The sequence below is a fragment of the Quercus robur genome, chromosome 2, assembly GCF_932294415.1.
Source record: "Quercus robur chromosome 2, dhQueRobu3.1, whole genome shotgun sequence".
Lineage (NCBI taxonomy): Eukaryota > Viridiplantae > Streptophyta > Magnoliopsida > Fagales > Fagaceae > Quercus > Quercus robur.
In genome coordinates, this window is record NC_065535.1 from 32,405,324 (window position 1) to 32,427,595 (window position 22,272).

At 34.8% G+C, this 22,272-nt stretch overlaps 1 protein-coding gene across 1 annotated transcript; it reads left to right on the top strand.

The window, feature by feature from the left end:
* Positions 1-9,337: 9,337 nt before the first annotated feature.
* LOC126713381 (ABC transporter C family member 10-like) lies at positions 9,338-18,298 on the top strand. Its single transcript, XM_050413127.1, has 12 exons — positions 9,338-9,507; positions 11,299-13,437; positions 13,655-13,975; positions 14,057-14,143; positions 14,351-14,938; positions 15,017-15,181; positions 15,605-15,899; positions 16,486-16,700; positions 16,798-17,103; positions 17,393-17,456; positions 17,527-17,766; positions 17,854-18,298. The coding sequence occupies exons 2-12, from the start codon at positions 11,371-11,373 to the stop codon at positions 17,976-17,978; spliced, it is 4,473 nt and encodes a 1,490-aa protein (XP_050269084.1). The 5' UTR covers positions 9,338-9,507; positions 11,299-11,370; the 3' UTR covers positions 17,979-18,298.
* The last annotated feature ends 3,974 nt before the right edge of the window (positions 18,299-22,272 follow it).

The following is a 22,272-nucleotide window of genomic DNA, read 5'->3' on the forward strand; positions in this document are numbered from 1 at the left end:
AGGACTTGGATGCTAAACTTGTTTTGTCTAACAAACTTGTTGATGATCTTAAATCTAAAAATGAATCTCTTAAGATGCATGCCAAGTGTTTGATTGTTGAACATGTTGCTAAAATGGAAGAAAATATATGTTGCAATCATGTTGTGGTACTCGATTTTGTGCCTATTGTGTGTTCTATCTCAAAGGACAAATTGGTGTACATTCCTCCACATAAAAGAAATCAAAAGGTAGAGAGAAAGACTGTTAAGTCAAAGCTTTCATTTAGGTCTCAACCTAAGGTTTTGAATGGATCTAAGTTTGTTCCAACTTGCCACCATTGCGGTGTGATTGGTCATATAAGACCTCAATGTCATAAGTTGAAGAGGGAACAAAACCATGTTGCTAGATCCCTTCCCAAAAAGCCTAGTGGACCTAAACACATTGTTTGTCACCATTGTGGTGCCTTTGGTCATCTAAGACCTCATTGCTCTAAGTTTCAAGCTCTTAAGAGAATCAAAAGAAAAGAGAAACTTGAGCTTTTTGGTAGTTGTGCTTTAAAATCTAAACAGGATTGGATGGAAAATGGTAAGTTGTTGAAGAAAGTGGTTAATGCTCTTACCTCCTTGTCTATGTGCATCTCCGGTTTTCATTCTTCCAACCCTCGTCTCACTTCCCATGAGACACTCATTCCAAACAATCATTCCGTTTGGATGAGGAAGGGTTCCTCTGGTTGAGCTTTTACTCTTTTGGTCCTTGATCTAATTCTTTTGATCTTTGTAGGACCCTTCATGCATTTAATGTCATATCTTCATGCATTTTGTGCATCTTGCATTTATTTGTTTGCATTGTTTTGTTTTTTATCTTACTTTTATATTTTAGTTTTGTGTGAGTAAAACATCCAAAACCACATAAAAAGTGAAAAATTCAAAAAGTTTGATCGTATATGTTTGAATACGTATCACATGTGAGTTTGGCCTTGTACCTTTGTACAAATGGCTTCGTGCATTTACGAGCTTAGCTTGTTATTTTTGCATTTATATTTTTGTGGGAAAAATCTTGACATCTTTGTGTGATTGTTGTAAATCGATCTTCAAGCTTGTCATGAATGATTAGTCAATAGTCATGTTGGTTTTGATACTTGCGTAGACTTATGCTTATATCTCTTCCCACTCTTTTACTTTTATTACTTAAAGAGCTCAATAAATGTAAATCTCAAAATGAAAAGAGATAATGAGTTGTAAAAGCCGTCGCATATACTAGTATTTGACTAGGAAAAAGGGAAAGCGACTTCTATTGAAAATGTTTGATGCCCAAAAGCCAAAGGCTTGTTCACCAAATTGAAATATCAAAAATTTCAGGCATCAATCTCAAAAATGAGATGTATTGCTCAAAATGAGTTGTATTGATTCAAAATGATCAAATGATATGAATTGTAAGAAGCCAAATGAAAAGCTTCAATCTTATGTAATCATTTTCTTGTGGGAGGTCATATATGTTCACTTCTATAATTGAGATAGACCACTTGACTTAGTATTAGTTGTGTATGACTTAATTGAATTGATCATTGAAATTTCACTCTAGACTAAGGACTATTCCACATTTGATACACACACACAACACACATGCCTAATGTTCAATGAATGTCTTATTCATTTGTTAGATTGTACTTGTCTAAATGTGATGTGTGTGTGCTCAATCATATATGGTTCAATCCAAAAAGATTTTTGATCATTTTATATGTTTTTGGAAGTGATTTTTATCACTCTTTGTGTTCATGTTTAGTGTTTACTTTGTTTTTCATTGTTTAAACATGTTCTGTATTGAAAAACAGGTGTCAGAGTTTTTTGCGGCTCAGCTGGCGACTCGCCAGTTGTGAAACCCCAGTCGCGAGTTCATCCAGAAGCTTTTGGCGACTCACTCGCGGCTTGCTCGCGACTCACTCGCGGCTCGCGAAAATTTTCGTGACTGAACCTTGCGACTCGCGGCTTGCTCGCGACTCACTCGCAACTCGCGAAAATTTTCGCGACTGAACCTCGCGACTCGCCCAGTCGCGAAACGCCCAGAAATAGCTTTTTAAAGGGCTTTTTGTGGGAAACTTGTTTTAAACATCTCCCATCCTCTCTAAAACCCCTCTTTCAATATTTTTACATCAAAACCCAACCAATTTGAATAATTTTTCATTCCATTAACATTTCTAAGGTAATTATAAACTATTTTCATTAATTTTGATCCTTAGATTATGTTTTAGAGAGTTTTGTGCTCTTGGTTGGGATTTTTATCATAAGGGTTGGGAAAACTTAATTTTTGTCAAATTTCTTCATGGGATTGGTTTCTTTTGTTGATTTGCATTGGATGTTGGCCCATTGTGGCAAAAAGAACATGTATTAAGGGAGGATTTCATGATGTTCATGCATTGTTTCACATTATTGTTCATAGTGTGCATGCTAGGTGTTTGATAAAATGCCTCTTAGACATTTTCTCGCTTGTTTGGACTCCGATGAGTACCAAACTTTGGGGTTTCTCATATTTCCTCATTAGGAACATGTTTGGTTCATTGGTTGTGTATTTAACACACCTTGCCACACATGTGCATTTTTCATGCTTTGGTCATGCATTGCACTTAGCCACCTCTTGCACACATCTTTGCTACCCTTGTCTTGCATTGGTCTAGACCTTGCTTCTTCATCCTAGCATGTCATATCTACCTTATGCTCTGTAACATTTTACATTGTCTTAGGTTTGAGCTTCATTTTCTCATTCATCTCCCACCCCTCATGCATCATTAGCATTGTTCGTACCTTCATCTCTTGCCCTCGTTTCTTCTTGACCCTTTGTCTATTCCTAACAAAAAGGGGGAGAGTATACTCTAGAGAGTATACCGGAGTGTTTTTTCATTTCAATATGACTCTTGTGCACATCCTTTGGGGGAGAAATTCTATTTCTCATGCACATTTGTAGGGGGAGAGCTATTCCATAGGGGAGATGCATATACCAAGGGGGAGAAGGCATTGAGATAATAAGAAAACTTTGCTCTGTTTGTTTTCTTGTTGGTTTTATTGTGCTTTGAGTTATGCTTTGTGGTTCTCATCGCATCATATGTTTGTTTTGGACATGCATATATCCCTATGCTATTGTGCTCCATTGAATGCATGTTCGGATGATCATTTGCTTTGCTATGTGATCTTTGTAGTCATTTCTATATGACTGTTTTGGTGTATGATCAAGTTGCTCACATGTTTCACATCATGTTTACTTGATCGCAATTTACTTGTTACATTATACTTGTCCTTTTATTACTTGCTTTACCTTGAGGGTCTAATGTGTTTTGTGCAAGTGTTTCAGGTTACAAGTATATATGTTCCAAGTGCATCACAGCTTCTCATCACTTTGAAGGGGAGAAACTTTATGCCCTCTTAGCTTATATTGTTTAAGTTGATATATTGTGTTTTGTACCGTCTTGTACCCATGTTGCTTTTGTAAGCTTTTAGGGTTATATTTTATGCATAGTTTGTAGGCTTTATGGTTTGTACCATGCTTTATGCAGCCTTTTATACTTTGTTTAAATCAGTACTTCTATATAAATGTATTGCATTTTCTTTTAAGTACTGTCACTCTTGTGCCCTTGTAGGATTGTTCCTAGATGCATATACATAGTGTATTATGCATTGGTTGAGTGTTTGGCATGCAAGAGACTTGCATTGAGCTTGTTAGCTTGTATGTCCTAGTGTTCATTCCAAGTGTGAATGAGCATTGTGGTCACTACCTTGTAGTGATTACTTGGTTGATCAAGCCATGGTTTTTTTCTTAACTCCATCTTTACTTGATCACATATTGCCTGTTTCATATGCATTTCACGATTTTCTACTTACAATGATCATGATGTATTGTTGTGTTTCAGGAGTCTTATGTTCATATGATTCAAGTGCTTCACAGCTTCTAGAGTTAGGTGTGAGTGAGTTTTGCTCAACTGTTCCCAACTCACATGTTAAGTCTAGAGCCAGTTTTAGGGTTTTGTCACGGAATAGCCAAAGGGGGAGATTGTAAGGTTGAATTTATTCAACCATCTAATTGGCTTTATTCCGTGCCAAATTTGCTTGTATTTCAGCATTTAGTAACCTTGTATTTAGGTGGGCTTGTTGTAAGGGTAGTGAGTGAGATAGAGTGAAGTTTGCTCAAGAGTGTGCAAGAAAACAGAGACTCGTGGCTTGGCGTTCGCGGGTGACTCGCGGCTGCAAACCGTCAGACGCAGCACACGTGCCAAGCATGCCAGAAGGTGAACAGTCGTGCTAGCTGGAGCACTACAAGACAAAATAGGACAACTGGCCATACGGTTATCTCGCGACTAGATCTCGCGACTCAGTCAAGTCGCGAGGCCAAGCCGCGAGCCAGCCCTGTTTTGAAAAACCTGACATTTCACATTCCTCTCTCACCCTAGTATATATACCCCTTATACCTACAAAAGAAAGAGAGCTTTCAGAGAGAATTTTGAGAGAGAAACCCTAGAGTAAAACAAGATTGATTCATCTACAATCTTTACATAAGTGCCTCTTCAAATTCCTCAACTCTCTTCCTCTCCATTGCCAAACCCTTGAGAGGCTTTTTACCAAAACCTTGTTCTCATTATACCCATTACTGTGAGAGGGCTGTTTGGTGTTCTGGGAAGCAGTTAGGAAGGAACCAATCTTCATTGGTTGATGCTATGGTCTAGTAGCGGAATCCGGGAAGCTAGAAAAGAAAAAGGTTCGGCGCAACCTCGTTGGAGCAAGAAGCTTGGAGGGCTTAGATGCACTGGGTAGATTAGGCTTGGATGGTCTATTGCTGTCCATGTATCCCAACTACATTTTCTAGTGGATTGTTTACCGCTTGGAGGGCGACGGAGAGGTTTTACGCCGAGGGCTTCGGTTTCCTCTTCGATAACATATCGCGTGTTGTCTTTGTGTTTGTATCTTCCTTCCCTTTTATCTTTGCCTTTTATTATCTGCTGTGGGTTGTGATTTTAATTTGGCTTAGATAGTTTTTCCAATTCCATATTATAGCTTATGTTAATTTTCCACACACTAGTTGTTTGACATAATGCTTGAATTGGTTAAGTTGTAATTTGGGGGTCTAAACGTTCAAGGGTGTTTTTACACTATTTGAACTTTCAATTACCAATGCCACCCCTCAACCATTGGAAAAAAAGCAAATATCTCATCGTCGTCCACTTTGCTAGTAAGATTCAGCGGAGTCGGAATCTTTTAATTCACATTATATTAAGTGTGTGTTTGGGTAGTACTTAAAAATTAAAATTATTTCACTATTCAGCTTATTTTTGTTACTATTCATGAGTTTCATTGCATTTTTTGGCACTTTTCATGAACCCAACTGTAATATTTCAACTAACTTTTATATTTATTTATAGTATTTTGGGCAATAATTTTTCAATTTTAGCAAATATACCCTAAACATCCAAATTATTAAAAGGCTCTCCCTCCAATTAAAGTGGGGATGGCAAATGACCAAATAATTTAGGGGTATAAGTGTAATTAACCCATATATATATATATATTTTTTTTTTAACTTACTAAAAAAAACTTAAATCAATAAATAGCCCTTATTTCTCTCATTAATTCGAAACTCCTCTTAAAACCCATCATAGATCCGATCGGCATGAAATCGAATTGGTGGCACACAAGACAAGCAGGCCTAATTGACACGAAAATGAAAAACCTGACATCACTGATTCACTGAGTGCAAAGACAGTGTTAGCAAGGATTTCAGGGTTTCTCTTTCAAATTTAGGATGGTTTTATTTTAAATTTTGGCTTGATAGTGTAACCCAATTCTTTTGGTTGATTAATTTTGGGACTTTGGAATATTGGGGTTTCACGTATAAATTTTTCACGGCTAGTTTATTGTTATCACAGTTGGTGTTTAAAAAAAATGTCCGACTAAGTCACAGTAGTATAACGATGCATTCTCAAAAAATTGGTTTAGTTGCAAAAGTATAACGATGCATAATGGTTTGTTTTGTGGATATAAAAATGTCATATGCAAGTAATAGTAATATAAACCAACAAAAAGAATGTTTTTGTTTTTCGTCTGGAGCTCCATTGAGAAGATCGTTCACAGAGGAGAATTTTGGAAGAAGGTTTTTCAGTTGTGGTAAATACATAACAAATGCATCTTATGGGTTCTTAATTTGGATGGCATGATTCCGAAATATTTTTCCATGGAGGAGAATGGGCCAAAATTGGAAATTAACACTGATTTTCAAACAATATAATCAGTAGGTACTGTTACAAAATTATATTTTTTATTAACATCTCAAGTCTAAAATACTCGATTTTGAGCTTATAAATCGAGTCTCAAAGACTCGATTTTCATAGTCTGATCACGTCTGATATAGCGTTTTTTCTACGCGACGATAACTTGAAAATCAAGTAACACTTGATTTATAAGCTGACTATGCTAGCAAACAAAACAAAGCACTTTACATTTAAGGACTTCCAGCCTAGACCTGAAGCTATCCTTCGCGAGGCTACATCATTTCTACATGATTATCAAACATTAGTGGCAAACCAACGGACACATTAGGTGTTTGAAAAGATGGGTGTAATGATGATTTTCTTTTTTTCTTTGTCTTGGGTGTTAGGCTAGTATGTATAACCCTAGAGCACATCAGGACCCTTACTTATACCTTTGTACTTTTATTTTATTATTTTAATTCAAATTCTACCTTTTCATTATTTTAATTCAAATTCGTGGGACCACAACTCTTTTGCATGAGTACCAAACTCTAGTTGCTAATCAACAAACACGTTAGGCTGCATGGGGCTTTTAATATTGTATTGGTGTTTCCTTTGTCCTGTGGCTTTTAATATTGTTTTTGTTGGGCGGCATGAGACTTTTAATATTGTAGTTGTGTCTCCTTTGTCCTGTGGCTTTTTTAGTGTCCTTTATCTTGTGGCTAGGACTGAGTTAGAGCATTAGCATTGGAAAATTCCAATGCTATTCTATTTTACTATTCTAAAACACCACTTTATCAATATACCATACCATTTTACAATTCCTCCACATCCCAAAACTCTATTTTTATTAAAATATTATTTTTTTACCTTTTTTTATTATTTTGTTTCCAACCGTTTTCCTGGGCTTTCCTAGGCTTTCCAACAGCAATTTTTATTCCTCTCTCTCAACCTCTAGCACCGGTTCAACACACAACACGCACACACCCATGATACACCGATCATCCTACCCAAACCCATCACCACACCCACACACACAAACACAAACACAAACACAAACACAAACATCAAACCAGCAACAAAGAGCCACACACAAACACCAAACCAGCAACAAAGTGCCACACACAAACATCAAACCAGTAACAAAAAGCCACACACAAACACAAACCATCAACAGAGCCACACTCACAAACCATCAAACCAGTCCACCGATCAGCAAACCCAAGCCACCGATCTGAAACCCACGCCGCCGATTTAAAACCCAGGCCACCGATCAAAAAAATCATCACCGGAGCAAGCCCATTCAAACCCATTCAAAAAAAAAATCATCACCGGAGCAAACCCATTCAAAAAAAATAATCTCCAGAGCAAACCCATTCAAACCCATTAAAAAAAAATCATCACTAGAGCCACCGGATCAAACCCATTCAAAAAAAACCATCACCGGAGCAAACCCATTCAAACCCATTCAAAAAACATCATCACCGGAGCCACTGGAGCAAACCCATTCAAAAAAAATATCACCGGAGCCACCGGAGCAAACCCATTCAAAAAAATGAGAGAGCAGATGGAGAGCAAATGGAGAAGCAGAAACAGAAGAGAGAGATGAGAGACAGAGGAGAGAGAGTAGAGATACCGGAGCCTCCGGAGCAAACCCATTAAAAAAAAATCATCACCGAAGAGCATAGAGAAGCAGATGGAGAGTAGAGCAAACCCATTCAAAAAAATGAGAGAGATGAGAGAGCAGATGGAGAGTAGAGCCGAGAGAGCATAGAGAAGTAGAGATGGAAGAGAGAGAAGAGATCAGGAAAAAATGAGAAAGATTAGAGACAGAGGAGAGAGAGTAGAGATAAAATATTAATTTTTTTTTTAGAATACTGCTACAGTGCAATTCTAAAGATAGAATTGCACTGTAGCAAGTATTGGAAAAATTTTACAATAGTTGCTTTTAGAATTTTCTGATGCAGATGATTTTAACTCTACAAATGCTAAATTTTCCTTAGATATAGCATTAGCATTCTCCAATGCTAATGCTCTTAGTGAGGTTAGCACTGAATGGTTGCAGGACCCTTTTTTATACTGTTGTACTTTTGGTCATTTTAATATACCGATTCTACCTTTTTCAGTAAAAAAAAAAGAAAAAAACATATATAAAATAGACTCGATTTCTAAATGGATGCTACGTTGAAAAAACGTCACATTAGATACGATCAGACCATAAAAATCAAGTTAAAGATGTTAGTAATATATATAATTTGAAAACAGTGCATATTAATTATATTATTTGAAAAACAGTGTTAATTTCCAATGGTTTTAGGAAGGACGGGTTGATTTTATAATTTTGAGGGACACTGTGCGTGACCTATAAGGGGAAAAAAAAGTACAATTAATCCTATTTTCATACATTCTTTACTCCCACAGTCGCACCCTCATTTGCCTTCAATTTTCCTTTCATCTTGAGAAGTTGAATTTTTTATAGGCATTGATTAATAATCTATTTTAAGAAAGTTTTGATATCACTTTTATGAGAAATAAAAAAACTGTCAAAAAATATATATATATATATATAAATTATTTATTTATTTATTTTTTTCTATAAAAATTTTCTTTAACTAGATTATTAACTAATATTTTAAGGACACTCGTAGCATAACTTTGATAAAATATGACATCCACATGTATTTTTTTTATTTCCTGCCTCGTTTTCCACACTACTAAACAATGGAAATGGCTTTTTTTCGGCAGAGCCTTTGAGATGTTTGCTTTAGAATATTTAAGAGAAGTCAAATATTGTGATTTGTGAAATCTAAATTTTGAAACTTTTGTCATTATATTGTCTAGAACGATTGACGAATTAGGAGTTCAAAGTTCTTCAGAGAAATGAATTCCACGAGACCAAAAAAACAAAATCCCACAAGACAACCGTGTCTAATAATTTATAATTTATCCAAAAGTAAGGTAAAAGAAAAAGACAAACGGGGAATAAAAGTCACATGGATTCACCAACGTTTCCAGATTGCCAGCTAACATGTAATGATCAACATCCTCCGCATGGATCATATTATATGCTTAACTAAATAAACAATATATAACAGCCACTTAGCTCATTGTCTTCCTCGTGGTTCATAAAATTTACACTCTGTAAATCTGTAAAATTTCGTTGGGTTAGTGGTTTTATATATAACATGACAAGAGCTAGCCATAACACTTATGCACTGCAAAACAAAGGTGTCAGCTTGGGCAAAAAGTTTCTTGCATGTTAGTTCAAGAGCAAGCCAGTTAAGAAGGTAGATTCCCTTAAGGTAAGAAGAGATTTTCTGGTTTTCTTGTAAATCAAGTATTAATCATTGTCTTCTTAGAGTCCGTACTTACAAATCAAATATACAATTTGTTTGTCTTTTCTTTTTTCCTGTCCTGCTTGGTTTGTAATGCAAGCATATGTAAATATAGTGGTTGGAGAAATTTTACTCCAAACTACTTTGGAGGTAAAATTTTTTTCCTTCTTAGCCATACTTTCAACTTATATTTTCAGCTTTATGTTTCGGATTTTTAGGTGTATATTTGTTTAATGCAAGCTTTATCTGTACTAAGTTTTTGTTTGTCTTCATCTGAAAATTTGCTTCTCCTCTCTTCCTCTCTCCTTCTCTGTCGCAATGTAATTTTTGTAATGCAAAAAAAAAAATACATTGCAAGTCAAATAGTTAGGGAAATGCAATAGATTTTCGCGACTGGTAATGACACTGTGGATGGAAACGTTCAAACATATTTGAAAAAAATTAAGAAAAGATAAGGAGGAGGATATGTGTGAGAGAGAATGTTGGAGATTTTTGTGTGATTAGTAGGGTTGTTTGGTTGGGTGAATTTTAGGAAAGATAGAAAAAATAGGAAAGAAAAGGAGAGAGAAAATGTTTTTTGGAGAATTTGGTTGGATGGACTTTAAAAAGGGAAAAACTGGTGGAATCCGAGTGTATTTTTCTGAGCCCACCAAATTAGGGAGAAAATACAAGTGAAAACCGGGAAAAAAAGAAAAAAAAAGAACCAAAAAGCCCACGTGACCAAATGTAGTACAAAGTTTTTTTTTTTTACTTATTTGTTTCCTTTTATTTATTTATTTTAAATTTCCTTTGATTTTCTACTTTTCTTTGGTTTTTTTTCCCCCCAGTACTTCTCATTCAGTTTGTTTTTTGTTTTGATTTTTTTTTTGGTTTATCCATTTTTTTTCCCTCTAATTTGTTACTTTTATTTTATTTTTATCCAATAAGGGCATGAAAGCAAATTTGTAAAATTATATTTTTCATCCTCTCATTTTTCTTCTCAACAAAATAAAAGAGTTTTTCTTCCCTTCACTTTTTCATCTCTCCAACCAAACACATGAGAAAAAAACTAAATTTTTTTTATCATTCCATCATTTTTTATCCTCCCACTTTTTCATCTCCTCAACCAAACAGACCCTTAATTCTATGTGTTGCAATGAATTGGTTGAAAAGCATACATAGTAGATTATCCCTAAGCTAATCTTAAGCTAAAAGAATGAAAAAGTGAGAGGGTGAAAAATGTTGAGAAGATTAATAGGACGATATAAAAGATTTTAGTTTTCCATCATATGTGTTCGTCAGAAAGGGTAGAAAAGTGAAAAGATATTAAAGTAAATTACTATTATTCCAGTATTGTAGTTTGAAATAATGAGGTAATAGGGGTAATAATATCTTTTGAATCTCAAACAAATTTTCTTTCTCATTTTTTCTTCCAACTTAGGAGTATTAGTCCTTGGATTACAGTACTTGTAGTACAAGTAAGAGTAGGATTTCTAGAACAATGAACTGAAACTAGGATAATATACAAGATCGAATTGGCTTTATACTCTTGAGGACATTTAGAAAGTGCCATATCAGAACATGGTTAACTAAACTACAAACTCCATATTTGAGTGTTAGCTAGCATGAAAAGGAAAGGTTGTATTTCACATGAAAGAAAAATAGTTTTGTATGATTAATATTAGTGAAATTTATGATGAAAACCTATTTGTAATATTGTAAGAAATGGTTGTTAACTTGTTGAAATTATTCACCGGTTTAATTGTTCTTTCCTGCTAGGCTCTATAAATTGGATTGCCTATCAACAACATAAGGCTTCTTGTTAGAAGCTTCTGCTCTGAAAGAATCGGAATGGAAAAGGGTTTCTGGACTGTATTCTGTGGGAATTCTGAGTGTTCAAGTGAAGTTGGAAAGAGATGCAGTTATGGTTTTCTATCCATAATCGATCCAAATACATGCATCAACAATTGTTTGGTCATTTCTGTTAATTTCCTATTTCTGCTCATGTTTGTATATTTGGTACTGTTTAGAACATTCTTAAGGAAGAGAATAGAGCCATTACAGTCTAAACGCTTCTCTCCAATTCTGATTTTTTCAGCCATTTTTAATGGTGGTCTGGGTTTGGCTTACTTGGGATCTGGGTTTTGGATATGTTATAAGGAACTCAATGCAACAGGAACCATCTTACCTTTGCATGGATGGCTAGAAATGCTATTCCAAGGGTTCACATGGTTGATGCTGGATTTTACAGTAATTATTGACAGCGTACGCCTTCAGCACACCACAACTGCAAAGCTTTGTTCGATTGTAGCCTTCATGTATGCTGGATTCCTCTACTTTTCATCTCTTTGGGTTATTATTGTGGACAAAATGGCAACTATGGAGATGATATTGGATATTTTGTCCCTTCCAGGAGCAGTCCTGCTTCTCTTGTGTGTTTTTCGGGGACACAAGCTTGTGGAAACTGATCCATATTTTAGTTATGATACTTCCTATGCACCTTTGCAAAGTGAAGACGACAATGCCAAAGGTGAAAATTGTTCTAATGAAAATGTTACTCCTTTTGCAAAAGCTGGATTTCTTAGTACTATGACATTTTGGTGGTTGAATCCATTAATGAAGCAGGGTAAAGAGAAAATTCTTGAGGAAAATGATATTCCGCAGTTAAGGCAGGAAGACCAGGCTCAAACATGCTACTTAATGTTTAAGGAGCAACTAAGCAAGCAGAAACAGAAAGCAACATATGAATCTCCTTCAATGTTCTCTGTAATATTTTCCTGCCATAAGAGAGAAATTTTAATTTCTGGATTTTTTGCATTGATCAAGGTCCTCACAGTGTCCACTGGTCCATTGTTTCTTAAAGCCTTCATTGAGATCGCAGATGGCAAAGAAGCTTTTAAATATGAGGGCTATGCACTGGCAGGAGGACTCTTTGTGGCAAAGTGTTTAGAGTCATTCTCTGAGAGGCAATGGTTCTTCCGAACCAGATTGATTGGTCTCCAGGTAAGATCCTCCTTGTCTGCAGCTATTTATCAAAAGCAACTGCAACTCTCAAATGCTGCTAAGGTTACTCATTCTCCTGGCCAGATAATGAATTATGTCACAGTAGATGCCTATAGAATAGGTGAATTCCCATACTGGTTCCATCAGATATGGTCAACAATCATTCAGCTATGTATTGCTTTATCTATTGTTTACTATGCTATGGGGCTGGCAACTGTTGGAGCTTTAATTGTAATCATACTGACTGTGATTGCAACTTCTCCATTAGCCAAATTGCAGCATAAATATCAGACCAAGCTTATGGTGGCACAAGATAAGAGGCTAAAGGCCATTACAGAAGCTCTTGCAAATATGAAGGTCTTGAAGTTGTATGCCTGGGAGAAACATTTTAAGAATGTCATAGAAGTGTTAAGGAAAGAAGAATCCAAGTGGATACTACCAGTTTTATCACAAAAGGGGCATTATGTGTCTTTATTTTGGTCATCTCAGATTTTAGTATCAACTGCCACCTTTTGGTCATGCTACTTCCTTGGAATTCCACTCTCTACTAGTAATGTATTCATGTTCCTATCAAGTCTACGCATTGTTCAGGAGCCTATTAGGATGATCCCTGATGTTGCAGGAGTGTTCATCGAAGCAAAGGTTTCATTAACCCGAATTGTCAAGTTTCTTGAGGAGCCTGAGTTGGAGAACAGAAATACAAGGCGAAAGTGCTATGGGAAAGAGCAAGAGCACTCCATATTTATGAGGGCCAGTGAAATATCTTGGGAGACTGATTCAGAAAATGTCATACTAAGAAACATTAACTTGTTTGTGAAACCAGGAGAAAAGGTAGCTATTTGTGGAGAGGTTGGATCAGGTAAATCTACCCTTCTAGCTGCAATTCTTGGAGAGGTGCCAAACATCAAGGGCATGGTAAGTAATCATTTATTCCTTATCCATGGAGTAGACTAAGCCCTCAAGTAGAGAATTGTATATTTTAAATTTTTCATGAGACTTAGGTCTCCCTCTTACTAATATCTAGAGCATACGATATTTTCCCGATTAATTATTTATGCATCAATTACATGTAGATTTCATAATTCTTATACGATAAAAGTGTTAATAAAGCTTTCTGGATCTATATTTTCAGGTTACTGCCTATGGAAAGATAGCATATGTTTCTCAGACATCTTGGATCCAGACAGGATCTATACAAGAAAACATTCTGTTTGGGTCCCCCATGGATATTCTTAGATATCAAGAAGTGCTTAGAATATGTTCCCTAATAAAAGACCTTGAGATGCTTCCATATGGTGATCTCACAGAAATAGGAGAAAGAGGAGTTACTCTGAGCGGTGGACAAAAGCAGCGTGTTCAACTTGCACGTGCACTCTATCAGGATGCAGATGTATATCTCTTGGATGATCCATTCAGCGCTGTTGATGCACATACTTCCACCACACTATTTCATGTAATTATTTTTAACATCCAATAGGATTTTTCTAGTAGTACTCTTTTATTTATCTCAGTTATTTTTTTTCCTTGTGTCCAGGAATATGTGATGGGAGCTCTATCTAGGAAGACAGTCTTGTTGGTGACTCACCAAGTTGACTTCCTTCCTGCATTTGATTCTGTTTTGGTTGGTATACCAGTGAAATTGTGCTGTTTTCTCTGTGTCTTTCATTTATTTATTAATTTTGGTTGGGGTTACTTTCACCACTATGGTTCTGATACCTTAAAAATAACTGAGATTTCATTTTCCATTAATTTTACTAAACATTTTCAATTATCTGCTGGAAGTTTAGTGAAAAACTCTAGGACTAAATAAACTTCATTTTGTTGGCAGTTTATGACTAAAGGGGATATACTAAGGGCTTCTAAATATGATGAGTTGGCGGCTTCTAGTCAAGAATTTCAAAATCTTGTTAGTGCACACCATGACACTGTTGGTTTTGAGAGAAAAGCCAAGTATGCTTCTTTTAGAAAATTTGAACCCTCCAAAAGTGAAATTAAGAAGAATTATAACAAGAAGCAGTTAATGTCATCTCTAGGAGATCAATTGATTAAACAAGAAGAAAGAGAAACTGGAGACACTGGTTTTAAGCCTTACATACAGTATCTGAATAAGAACAATGGCTTTTTGTACTTCTCCTTGACAACCATATGCCATATCATATTCATATTTGTTCAAATTATTCAAAGCTACTGGTTAGCTGCTCACATCCAGGATTCTCATGTAAATAGAGTGGAGCTTATCACAGTTTACTCAGTGATTGCATGTATCCTAGTACTTTTTTTGTTTCTTAGATCCTTTTACGTAGTTACTTTAAGTTTTGGGGCATCGCGTTTGATCTTTTCTACACTGATGACCTCTCTTTTCCGGGCGCCAATGTCGTTTTATGACTCAACACCTCTGGGAAGGATTCTCAACCGGGTAAGAGTTCAAAACTGAAGTTATATGCTTTCCTTAAGAAAAACACAGTTGGACTTACACTAATGGTTACTTTTATAGGTATCGTCTGATTTGACTGTCATCGACCTTGATGTGGCTTTCAAATTAAGTTTCGCTCTTGGGGCATCTATGATTATGTACACTAGCTATGCAATATTAGCTCTTCTAACTTGGCCAATCTTGTTTCTCATAATGCCCATGGTTTATCTGACTATACTGTTACAGGTAATACACGCACCAATAACAATTAACAGAATGATTCTTTCACAAAATTTTTATATTTATTGGAAGGGAACATTTCCTTGTCCATGCCTCTGGTAATTATTTTGACATATTGCATGACCTATGTATTTACTTGGGGTGTGGCATCAGTGCATTCTCAATTCTCCAATTGGTGGTTTAGTACTTGGTTTTCCAATAGCTTGACATTTAAGATGTTAGTATTTTCTAATACATTGGTGGTCAACTAACATAAGTTAAAACTCTGGATTTTCTATGTTTCTGAATGTTTACAACATTCTTTGATGTCATAATGAAATACTTACAAAATAGAAATCTCCATCCACATCCAGAGGTGTCTTCCATTTCCTATTATCTGCAGCCTTCTCAACAAATAAATACTGAACTTGTTTTTTTTTGGAAATATAGAGATACTACTTTGCTTCTGCAAAAGAATTAATGCGAACGGATGGTACAACCAAGTCTTTAATCGCCAGCCATCTTGCCGAATCCATTTCTGGAGCCATGACAATTAGAGCTTTTGGAGAGGAGGAGCGGTTCTTTGTAAAGAACTTGAACCTTATTGACAGAAACGCAAGTCCATGCTTTCATAATTTTTCAACAAACGAGTGGCTGATCCAACGTGTGGAAATTCTATGTGCAATTGTTCTCTCATTCTCAGCACTTTCCATGACTATGCTTCATCTTGGAGCTTCTGCCTCTGGTTAGTAATATCAACTTAACCCAATTGAATTATAATAATCTTATATGTTTCAGTTAAATTCTTGCGGTGCTACTACATCTCATGATTATCAGTTCTCTAAGCTTTAGATATGCATTTCTTATAAGCAACATGTAAATCCAACCCCTCCAACCAGTAATACAACCCATGCTGCAACTAAAAATACCATTATTCCATTTTCTCTCTCCCAGTAACAGAAGTGATCTGCTTCTTCTGTGAGTATGTACAAACCATCTTAACTGAAGCTCCTCCATCTTTTTTATTTTATCATTTGGGCATTCCTTAGGATTCCTTGCATGAATTAGTCACTCCGAAACTTGACTTCTTTATGGTTCTACCCTCACATCCTTTAGCTTAGTCAACCAAAGGCATCTGTTGGTTTTGCGTCAGCAACATGCCCGACTTGCTACAAAATTTGGGATTTATAAAATCAGGGATGGGTAGTACAAGATACAATTTATTTTGCTTCTAAAATATAATTGAGCAAGCTATATTACTGATATTGGAGGCTAGTTTATAAATCTATCTATACTGTATTTTCTGATCAACATTTACTATGTGATGGCAGGATATGTTGGCATGGCACTGTCATATGGTCTGTCATTAAATGTATATGTTGTATTTTTTGTCCTAAACTGGAGCTTGCTAGAAACTTCAATTACCTCTGTAGAAAGGCTAGAACAATACATGCATATTCCTAGTGAAGCTGCAGAAGAAATAGAAGGTCACCAACCCATGCACAATTGGCCTGTGGTTGGACAAGTGAAAATATGTGATTTGAAGGTAAACCAAAGAAAAGAAATTGCAGAGAGTATTACTCTATACATCAACAAGTTCTTGAATTATGGAAATGTAATTATTATTATATGGCATCAATCAGGTGAGGTATCGGCCCAATGCTCCGCTAGTTCTTCAGGGGATAAGTTGCATTTTTGAAGGAGGGCACAAAATTGGGATCGTTGGCCGCACTGGTAGTGGAAAGACAACTCTTATTGGTGCTTTGTTTCGTCTGGTGGAGCCAACTGAGGGAATGATCATTATAGATGGAATTGACATTTCTACAATTGGGCTTCATGATCTAAGATCACGTCTAGGAATCATACCACAAGATCCAACACTCTTTAGTGGGTCAGTGAGATACAATCTAGACCCCCTATCAAATCATACTGATCAGGAAATATGGGAGGTAAGGTTTTATAACCTGTTTTAATTATTAGGATGGACTGAGAAATGTGCATTGCAATCTACCTTGTTAAGATGCTTTTTTGTATTATTACACTCTTTTAATAATAGCTGGATTCAATATTTATAGTCATCTGGCAGGTTGCTGGAAATGTTATCAATTTCGATGTTCTGTCAACTTGTAGTGGTTAAAGGAAACTAATTCCCATCATACTGACATCCAAGAACTAATAACAGTTGTACTTTGCTTACACTTGCTAATTAACTTAAGAGTATTTATTATTGTGTTACAGGTTCTAGGAAAATGTCAACTTCGAGAGGCTATTTGCGGAAAAGAGGAGGGCCTGGATTCCTTAGGTAAGAAATTGTGTATGTATGTTTTCATTTCCTTTGGTTAGAAAATCACAACTAATAATCAACATTGCAGTAATGCAAGATGGATCAAATTGGAGCCTTGGACAGCGACAATTATTTTGTTTGGGACGTGCATTACTTAAAAGAAGTCAGATACTGGTGCTTGATGAAGCCACCGCATCAATTGACAATGTAACAGACTCTCTAATTCAGAAAACTATACGAACAGAATTCACAGACTGCACTGTAATAACAGTGGCCCATCGGATACCAACTGTCATGGACTGCACTAAGGTGCTTGCTATCAGCGATGGTGAGTGATGTATCCCTGCGTTCTTGTAAAAGAACTATACCGTCTTTTCAATTATAGTGGATTTGATATATTACTTTGCATTAACAGGGAAAATAGCAGAGTATGATGAGCCATTAAAGCTGATGAACAAGGAGGGTTCACTTTTTGGTCAGCTTGTCAAGGAATATTGGTCTCATTCTGCAAGTGGAAGCGTTTACTCAGAAGATTTCTAACGAAGCCTACTAGATGCAACAACTGGGTATAATAGTTTTCTCAATTTCCTAGCAAGACTGTGTGCATCATGTGATTGGAAATACAAAATTAAGCTGCTGCTAGGAAATGCCCATGTGCAATTTCTTCAGGCATTGTTAGTAATTGGGTTGAAATATACCTTTGGTTCCTAAACACATCACCCAAATGTCATGTTCTTTTTCAATGAATCTTATGCATCAAGTTAGTCCTTGTATTTTTCAAAACGAATCGTCTTATCATTTGAAATGAATGAAATTGTTGATATATCTGTTTCTTAGTAAAAAATATTGTTTAAGGCCAATGTTTAACCTTGCAACAATGATAAATTTATCAGTTAAACACAACAAATAAAAATCATATACCCAACAGATATATATATTTATATTAAAACCAAATCAACAGTCAAAGACTCAAAGCAATAAAGATACTGACATAAGGATTGGTCACGATGTAAAAAACAAATGAAAACGTTTCCAATGGAAAAATCATTATAGGATGCAAATAGTCTCATAGAAAACTCACAAAAAAATATATCGTCAGCAACTTACAAAACCTTTGCTAGCCTTGACTCTATGCAACCTCTACAAATGACCCACTTGCCTTCAATAGTCGTAGAACATGTGTAGTCTTTTTGTATAGTGATTTCCTTTCATTTGGCTATGTGTTTTCAATCTCACAAAACATTCAAACTGGGATTCACATAAGTGGGCTAATACAAACAAATACAATGGGTATTTGATCGAGCACTTGGCATGGCTCTTTTATGATGTTGGCAATTTCATGGGGATGCAAAACAAAGGCCCTAGATCAAGAACACAACTCTCTCAGTTGTTCAAATAGCCAACAACAAAAGATTCAAATAGCCAACAACAAAAGAAAAGGAGAGAGGTCTTTTGGACCACAAGGACTCTCTAAGTGCTCTCTTGTGCAAAAACTTGTTTTGTAAGTATATTCAATGGAAACGGCTAAGAGTTCACAACTTCTTGCCACAACTGTGACTTGACAAAGTGCGATTGCTGAAAAAAATATTGGGTCATGGGTAAGTGATGGTTACCACTCACAATCTACCACTCAAAATTGTGGCAAAAAAGTTGTGGAAAATTGTGATCTAGAACTACTCATTTCAAATAAAATCTATTGAAAAAAATTTCACACACAATCAAGAATGTGAAAAGAATAATTATGCTAATAAGTTAGAAAAGGAATTTAATATTTGCTAATTTAATTTACACAAACAATATTACAATAGCTAAATTTTTACATTTTTCTAATGACATTAATAATTGAAGTGTATTCCTCAAATATTATAATACACTAGTCATAGACCCACGTGATGCGTGGGAATATATTATTATTTTGTAATATAATATAATCCATAATTTATTCTCTAAAATTTATTGAAAATAGTTTTTCCTAAAAAATTGAACTATTTCTAGAAGTATTTTCCAACTCTCTATCTCTACAAATATATCATTATATTATTTTGGGTTTTTTTTTTTTTAGATATGATATTTGTAACCCAATAATGGAGGGACATGCTAGCACAACATTAGATTTCCTTTTTTTTTTCCCATGATGAGATTGTATCATATTTTAATTCTTCTAGATTTTGAGGTGAAACATTTGTACCAATTGCTAAATCCTTAATTCCTAAACTGATGTCTAGTTAGTTGTCAACAGAAAAGAATAAGACCACCCAAAAAACAAAAAAAGTAAAGTGAAGTTTTATAGGTTAGAATCACCATGTACAAAAACTTATTTACAATAAGGTAAATAAATAAAATACATATTAAACAAACCTTACTTCAGCAAAATGATCAAATTTAATAGACCCTCACTTATATCAATTTCATCAAAGACCAAATTGTCAAATAGTAATGTGCCATTGATTCCACCCATGTCCACTACAGACATTTATCAATGTGTCCATATACAAATCACTCAATTGTCATTGTTCTGAATTCCCACATATAATCAAAATAATGCGTATATGAATTATAAGTAAGTGAGTCACCCATATTGCCATAACGTGGTCAAAGTTGGTGGCAAACTTGCTAAACTCGGCCAATTGTTCTTGCCTCGGAGAAGATGTATATTGGCATTCTAGTTAATGAATTTCAAATGGCTGCGGGAAGTTATCAAATTGTATCAGTTGCTATGCCCCAAAAATAGCAATTGTTTCTGCCTTCATTGGAACACATCAGCTATATCATATTGTTTTTAATAAGGGAAGAAATAGTAAAATCCAAAAGAAATAGTATTGTTAAGTTTTGTCTAAAACTCATGTACATAGTATTCTAGATAATAAGAAGAGAAAATTATAAAAAGAAAATCAAGTTGTTGAAAAAATAGCTTAATTCAAAATCTAAAATTAAAAACCCAATTATTGTTCATGTACACAGTATTATAGATAGGTATTCAAAAATCAAGAACCAATTAGTTTTCTATCTACACAACAATTAGCATAAAGCTAGGTACTAATGGAATTGAAAAATAATTCAGTTCTCTGAATTTCCACACTCATAAAATACCAAGAAATTGCTCATAAGCTAAACAATCCCCAAAGTTATTCATCAACCAAATAGGCCAACTAAGATCCCAAAAACAAAAATTCTAGCCACAACACAATAGTCTACTTAAACTGATATACTTTGAAGAATTAGAGTTTCCTTTAAAAAATTAAGATTAAAAAAAAAATTAACTATTACATCCCAAGTTTGATAAACAAAAAAAAAAAAAAAAAAAAAATGTAAGATTCAAACTCTACTTTCTTTTCTCTTCCATTTTCCCACAATTTCTAGGACAACAACAGTCAAATTAAACAATAAACAACAAATTATTAGTATAAAGAAATGAAAATCTAATATAGCTGATGTGTATTGAACCATAAAAAGCAAATTATCAAGCACCACCCAAGAAAAGCAACAAATTTATTCATCTTTCCTTCAAAAGGTTCTAAGAAAAGAATGGTTACCTAGTATGACCTTCAATAGATTAAAAAGCGTCCAGTGATTGCGAGTCTTGATCATTGACATTTGTTGAGAAATTGACAAATGAAACAGAGATAAAAATTAAATTTATTTCAACATATAAGACGATTGGAAAAAGAGAACTATAGCAATTTCTCTTTGATGAAAATGAATAACACTCTTACTATAAAACAAAGACCAAAATAAAAACATCACATTGAAGTTAATTATCATACAATATAGCAAACATATTGAGTGTAACAATCCTATAGTCTAGAGAAGGGAAACCATGAAACAATTTATAACAAACATGATCAAATGCCCAACTCAAATCAATTTTGAAAAAGAAAAAGAATATATATATATATATATATATATTAATAGTTTTGAGACCATGAAAACTCAATCTCGTTCATTATGAAATCCCAAAATTAAAATACATTTTTTTTTCTAGTAATGAGATGGGAATAAATAAAAAAAGAATAAGAATAATACAAATAGCAAAACTCATTGTGAGTTTATACCTTTTGGACTTGGGCTACTAATGTTCACCTCTCATTTGCTTCAGTTTCGTCTGCAAGCTTTAGAGTCACTATCTGTCTCTTGCACTCATTTGATTGGGTTTTGGTAGACGGACTTGAGCCATGACCAAAAGAACGGAAAAAACACTCAAGAAACCATCCCATTGAAGACCATACTGATCAATTTGTAAAGAGAGAACAATTGAAAATTTATAGAAAAAAAAAAAGAAAAAAAAAAAAGAAAAGAAGAAGAAGTGAGGAGGTGAGGAGGTTGCAATCTATCGATGACTATAAGAATTCCATATAATAGCGGCATCTCAAGAGTCTGAATTAATGAAGAGACATACAACAGATTTGGAGATAAAAGTATCGATGACTATAAGAATTTCATATGATAGTGGCATCTCAAGAGTCTGGGTTAATGGAGAGACACATAATAGATTTGGAGATAAAGTAACACCTGAATTTAAGAAGAGACTCAATAAATGGCAATTGGTAAAAATAAAAATAAAAAAGAAAGAAAGAAAATTAATGATTACATGGCACTGATGTGGCTTAACTGGAGCGTAGCAACAATATATGCTACACTTCAGCTTTTAGATATATATTGATATAGATAATAACTTAATGAATATTATAAATTGGTAAAAAAAATAAATTTCCTCTAAAAAAAAAAGTTATAGCATATACACTCATCGTATAAGACATCGGCTAATTGAATTTAGAAGTTATAACACTAATAAGAAGCCCTAGATCCCCTTACCTTAAGATTTTCAAACTCTAAT

Excerpts from the sequence above, each read along its gene's own strand:
- LOC126713381 (XM_050413127.1), top strand. The coding sequence starts at position 11,371 with ATGGAAAAGGGTTTCTGGACTGTATTCTGTGGGAATTCTGAGTGTTCA. Across the intron at positions 13,438-13,654 it reads TGCCAAACATCAAGGGCATG|GTTACTGCCTATGGAAAGAT; the intron begins GTAAGTAATCAT and ends CTATATTTTCAG. Across the intron at positions 13,976-14,056 it reads CTTCCACCACACTATTTCAT|GAATATGTGATGGGAGCTCT; the intron begins GTAATTATTTTT and ends CCTTGTGTCCAG.